The sequence below is a fragment of the Rutidosis leptorrhynchoides genome, chromosome 3 (assembly GCF_046630445.1).
Source record: "Rutidosis leptorrhynchoides isolate AG116_Rl617_1_P2 chromosome 3, CSIRO_AGI_Rlap_v1, whole genome shotgun sequence".
NCBI classification, from domain to species: domain Eukaryota; kingdom Viridiplantae; phylum Streptophyta; class Magnoliopsida; order Asterales; family Asteraceae; genus Rutidosis; species Rutidosis leptorrhynchoides.
This window is the reverse complement of record NC_092335.1, coordinates 550,274,136-550,280,371: the sequence shown is the minus strand read 5'-3', so window position 1 is coordinate 550,280,371 and position 6,236 is coordinate 550,274,136. Positions and strand designations below refer to the sequence as shown.

General features: G+C 33.6%; 1 protein-coding gene across 1 annotated transcript; it reads left to right on the top strand.

Annotated features, from left to right (window-relative positions):
* Positions 1-214: 214 nt before the first annotated feature.
* On the top strand, positions 215-3,946 carry LOC139902914 (G-type lectin S-receptor-like serine/threonine-protein kinase CES101). The gene is made up of 7 exons (XM_071885608.1): positions 215-1,382; positions 1,887-1,997; positions 2,089-2,285; positions 2,371-2,581; positions 2,680-2,917; positions 3,014-3,164; positions 3,275-3,946. The coding sequence occupies exons 1-7, from the start codon at positions 215-217 to the stop codon at positions 3,581-3,583; spliced, it is 2,385 nt and encodes a 794-aa protein (XP_071741709.1). The 3' UTR covers positions 3,584-3,946.
* The last annotated feature ends 2,290 nt before the right edge of the window (positions 3,947-6,236 follow it).

The window sequence follows — 6,236 nt, the reverse complement described above, 5'->3', positions numbered from 1 at the left end:
GAGTAGCCTATAAAGTTCGTTAGTTGACCACTGTTCAATGTGGTCCATACCGCCTGCTGATGGCTAAATGCTTTGATCCAGTCAACATAAATAGTTCACGTTGAATTACTGAAACATGCAACCTAAATTTCATAATGTATAAAGCAATAAAGTCCCAAATAAATTATTATATTTATCTACTCTCATACCTTAACTTCTATTCAATTATTGAAAAATGATCACTCCCATCATCTTCACAATTCTATTAACCAACTTAATCATCAATTGTTTTCCGGCCACCGGTAATTCATCAATCAAACGTAACGACCAGTTAAACTTCACTTCTCAACTTGTTTCCCCTGGTAACAACTTCACGTTAGGATTTTTCACAATTCCTGCTACAAACTACATTTATTTAGGAATTTGGTACACAAGCGACCAGCAATCGTTAAAAGTATGGGTAGCCAATCCATCTACACCGATCATATCAAGTTCCAGTGTCCTCATGATCGATCCTGATACTAAGAAACTGATCATCCTTAGTACTGAAAGATCAACACTTGTTAATATTTCTGATAATGAATCTGGTTCTGGTACTAATTTGACCGCGAATCTTGAAGACACAGGTAACTTTCAGCTGAAGGATGAAACCGACAACCGAATTCTATGGCAGAGTTTTGATCATCCAACTAATGTACTATTACCCGGTATGAAACTCGGGTCGGATCTTAAAACGGGTCAGAACTGGAACTTAACTTCTTGGACGAGCGATCAAATCCCGGCTCCTGGTGCTTTTACTCTGAGCTGGGAACCAAATGGCAAAAACTCGCAGAGATTATTGATTCGATTACGTGGACTACCGTATTGGACAAGTGGAAACTTAGATGATCAAGGGTTCGAGTTCATGAGTGTGAATGAATTACTTGCTTCACGGTACAATCTCAGTTATGTGTACAACAATGAAGAGAGATACTTTAGTTTTAGTAGCATAAATTATGTTCATCCCATGTGGATTTTGAGGCCACAGGGTCGAATTGTAGATGGTAGTAACCGTCGTTTGATTACAACAGATGATCAATGTTACGGGTTTGATATGGGAAATGGGTGTGTGGCTAGTTCTAAAGTTCCTTCGTGTAGGAGCGAACGTGATCAATTTAGTCCGATGAGTGGGGAATTTTCTCGTGAACTGACGAGTAGTTCGTTAGACGATAATATAAGCTTGAGCATTAGTGATTGTATGGTGAAGTGTTGGAATGATTGTGGGTGTTTGGGATATATGGCAGTTAGTAATGGAACTGGCTGCGTTACATGGACCGGAACCAAATCAATTAGTAACTTTTCGATCGATACACAGGGGAACACTGTTTCGAAGTATGTTCTTGTTGCCTCAAATCAGAGTAAAGGTACAATAATCTACCTTATTAGCTCATATATTGCGGTGCTCTTAATTATATGATTCAGCAACTATTTAACATTTAGTGCGTTTGTTTGTGACATGTATTGAACCATTTAGAGTTAAAATATTCTCTTAACCATTCATCACCTCCTTTTCCTTTACCATCGTCCTTAAATTATATACTGAACACTTATCAAACAATTATATTCTTTTTTTTAGTCGTTAATAAATTAGTTTGACTTCAATTATAGTTCACTAAGAATGAGACAAGTTATTGTCGTTCAGAACAAAGTTTAATCAGAACCTTTAATTATTTTTAGTTTTGAAATATTCAACACATAATCATTATATTTTATCTAATCATTATGTTTTATCAAATACAACCTTAGTTGGTCAGTTGCTATGTCATGATTTGTGTCACTTAATTTAATCGTGCAAAATGTTTGTGTTGTTGATTTAAAACGATATTATGCGCCTTTTATTAGTTGATGGATAATAAAATTTTGAACAGGAAAAATTGCTAGAATCTGGATATGGGCACCTATTGTTGCTGGATTTATTGTACTTTCAGTGTGCTTTGGTCTGTTTTGGTATCTTAAAGACAGAAAGATTAGAAAAGAAGGTATGGAATTTTGATTCCATTATGTTGATAAACTTTTAATGTTTATAGTCATAGCCATTTCACTTTATAATCGATGATTTTATTGTCGAAGAGAGACAAAATAGGGATGATAGACATTCACTTGAGATGATGGTTCCAGAAAGATTCAACGATTTAAGTAATCTCGAAAATGGAAGCGAAGGAAGTGATCACTTGATGGTATTCAGCTTTGCGTCTATATTAATAGCAACGAATGAGTTCTCAATTGAAAATAAACTTGGGCAGGGTGGTTTTGGACCTGTGTATAAGGTATGGATTTATGTGTCATACAAGTTGTGTTATTCGAGTTTTTTTTAATCGGACCATACGAGATATAATGTGCTGATGGGAACAGGGGAAACTTAGTGATGAACGAGAAATTGCGATTAAAAGGCTTTCAAGAACATCAGGGCAAGGGCTTGTTGAATTCAAAAATGAACTCTTACTGATTACTAAACTTCAACATACAAATCTTGTTCGGGTTCTTGGTTGTTGTGTTCATGAAGAAGAAAAGATGTTGATTTATGAGTACATGCCCAACAAGAGTTTGGATTTCTTTCTTTTTGGTAAGTAAATTTATCAGACTATATCTATATAATAATATCAACCGAATATCAATACAAGTGTGTGCTTTATCTAATTTGTAATATCTATTGAAAAATAGATGAAACAAAGAAGGCGATGCTAGACTGGCCGAAACGATGGAAAATTATTGAAGGAATTGCTCAGGGGTTGCTTTATCTGCATAGATACTCAAGAATGAGAGTTATTCATAGAGATCTTAAAGCTAGTAACGTTTTGTTAGACGAAAACATGAACCCCAAGATTTCAGATTTTGGTATGGCCAGAATTTTCAAACAAAATGAGACTGAAGCAATTACTAAAAGGGTAGTTGGAACATAGTAAGAACACTCACTTTCTTCTTAAATAGGCAAGATCATTTATATTTGGCTCTTGAAGTAACGATTCTAATTCAAATATACATATACGTTGTGTAGTGGTTACATGTCCCCTGAGTACGCAATGGAAGGCGCTTTCTCAGAGAAATCTGACGTCTTCAGCTTCGGAGTACTAATCCTCGAAGTCGTAAGTGGAAGAAAAAATAGCAGGTTCATTCACCTTGACCAAACAGTAACTCTAGTCAGTTATGTAAGTCTCAATAAGTAAAAAACTTTTTTACAACATACATATATTACATACGGAGTATATTATTTGTTTGACCCAAAAAGTCAAAGTATTGAAATGAAAAATGGATTTAGGCATGGGAGCTATGGCAACAAGGAGATGCACTGCAATTAGAGGATGCAACATTAACTAATACTTGTGTTGTTGACCAACTTTTAAGGATTATTCATGTTGCGCTTCTTTGCGTACAAGAAAATGCAGTTGATAGACCGCTGATGTCAGATGTGATCTCTATGCTTATCAACGTCACCATGTCGTTACCTACACCAAAACGACCAGCATACTTCTTTAACAGAAGTGCATCAACGTCAGGTTCGCATGAAAGAAAGTCAAAGGACTACTCTATAAACAAGATTACTATAACAGAAATGGAGGCTCGGTAAAGATATTATTAAAATCCATTCAATCAAATTTTTGTTATGATTGTATGAAGTATATGAAGACGATCATCAATGGCTATCGGCTCTATTTTTTGGGTATGACTGGTGGTTATTAACCATCAGGATTTTTTGATATATTTTTATTACATTCTATGAATTTTATTTGTTTTATACCTTTATAATGTGACCCACAATACTTCGAGCGGATGAAATTGCGAATCAGTAAAATCTTTTTCGAGTGGACATGGTGGGTAAATAACCCAAATTCTTGGTTTCTGAAGAACCCTTAATATGGATTGGTGCTTTTTGGTTGGTTCTTTCGTGTGATACTGCGGTAATGAGGCTACTGTAATGTTGCTGCCGGAAGTGGCTCAATTCTGTTTTTTTTTTTTTTACTTTTTTTTTTTTTTTTTTTGTATGTTGCATTTCTATAGTTCTAGTCATGTATATGTTATAGTTTGAGTTTGGCTTGTACATGTTTACATTGGGTCTGATAGCTTTGGCTCCATAATGTATATGCATTTGAGGTTATGTTTGATAATATTTTTGCCTTTTCTAAAAAAAGTTTACTCATATTAGGAAATAATTCTATAGATCATGAAGTCCATATTCTATCTATTTCAAATTTGACTAAAAATCTGAAAAAAAATCACATAAAAAAATTCTTGTATTTAGACTACTTTAAATCGTGGCTAAACTGATGGAAAACCGTGTGTACTTTTAAATCAGTTAAACGCAGCGTACGGTTAAAATCAACGAATTCTATATTACATGCACACGATTGACGGTTCCAACAAAATCCAATTACACCACTAATAATTGTCAAAATATATAATTTCACAAAGTGAGTAAACGATATACCTTTCCTGAGGAAATGAATTGATGGAGAGAAACCTACGATCAAATGATATGACCGTCTCTTTGGATAGTCCACACTACACTTCAAACGATCGTCAATGGATGCTAGTCCAAACTCAAGTAACGATTAATCAACCTTTGATTAATAGAGTGAACAAATAAATAATTATGCTCTGTATATCTTATAGCTCGTACTGCAATTTGAGAAGTTTGAAACGAAACAAAAAATGCCTCTAGTTGTTTGTAAGACAACCACCTTCCAAAAGGGACTTAAAATTTATATTTAGTTTCTTTTTTCTTTCGTACATCCAAGAGGAGAACCAAGAGAAGAATGATTTTATTTGAGGTATTAGTTTGTTTATATCACACTTCACATGAATACTTGGTCAAAGAAAACATACTCCATATATAAATTGATAACAATAGTTGAAAAGAAAAGAAATACAATTTATTTTATTTTTCTTTTGCTTTTTCTTTAACTTTAACTTTTGTAAGTGGACACCAATTAATCCCATTTATTTGACAACAAAATGATCATGTATTAGTTGATTAACTACGGAGTATTAAAGTTATAATCATTGAGAAATTAATTAATCCACAATTAAATAATTAATTTAAATCAAAACAAGCATTTTAATTTGTTCCATTACTCAAGTAGTAAATATACATCATATGTATATATATTTAATTTGACGTCTAGGTATATATGTGTGTGACCCCGAAGGCTCAAAAGAATTTAGCCATATAGTTGTATGTTGTACCTTGTACACAAATCTTACAGACTCCCACTTGTGCATGGTACAACACCAAGTAACTATACAAACAATGGATAGCGTCTAGCAACACGCCATTGTCCCTGATTTTATTTGAGGATAGTTTCTCAGAACTGCTTATAGTAAGTGTTAAATGTCATTCGTCATTTTGTTTCAGATATTTTGGTTAAACTTGAGATATGGATCATCGGTCATTCTCATTTGTTTAACAATTTTATTTCTCGATCTTAGAACTGAATTAGATCACCAAATTAATTAAGTATCATCTTAATCACATCTGGGTGCGGCCACACAAATATCTTATTCATTCATCGAGGAGCTCAAAAGTATCTAACTCCAAACATTTTGGAGGAACAAATCTTATATTGCGTACACGTGTCTCTCACGAGCTTTACATTATACCCAATAATGGCCTTTATTACAGCCTTATTCAGGACAGCATTTAATCATATCAAAGTACAATATTCCACACATCGAAACCGGCGTGCATCTCAAGTCCAAGGACATAAAGACATAATCACTAAAAGATTCACTACTGACAACGATCCATGTAGTAACATCTCGGTTGGGTCATTCCAATATCCATCATCAATGAATACATATGAATTTGGTCTCTACAAGTTAACTATTTATCAACAATAAATATAACCAACATTCATATTAATCTTAATTCATGTTATTCCCATAACATGATTGATTATGAAGATTTTGAATAATCAACAATTATTGATGGATTAAACATGCTAATATAGAACACAGTGATATAAATGAAAATGATCATACCATCAATATATCAATTCATTATGATAAAACTGTTTAATGTTCCAAAAATATCCAAATACTAAATTACAAATTAAAAAGATCAGCAGCATAACGAAGTCCAATACTACTAGCATGATCATCATGCTTGTTGTGTGTCATGGGCTTTGTGAACGGGTCAGCCACATTATCATCTGTATGAACCTTAAGAATACTAATATCATTCATCTCAACGACTTCTTGAATGTAGTCAAACTTTCGAAGAA

What these genes read in the sequence shown, in the direction of transcription:
- LOC139902914 (XM_071885608.1), top strand. Translation starts at nt 215, where the DNA reads ATGATCACTCCCATCATCTTCACAATTCTATTAACCAACTTAATCATC. An exon ending in TGCCTCAAATCAGAGTAAAG is followed by an intron (nt 1,383 to 1,886) that starts GTACAATAATCT and finishes AATTTTGAACAG; the next exon opens with GAAAAATTGCTAGAATCTGG. An exon ending in CAGAAAGATTAGAAAAGAAG is followed by an intron (nt 1,998 to 2,088) that starts GTATGGAATTTT and finishes TTATTGTCGAAG; the next exon opens with AGAGACAAAATAGGGATGAT.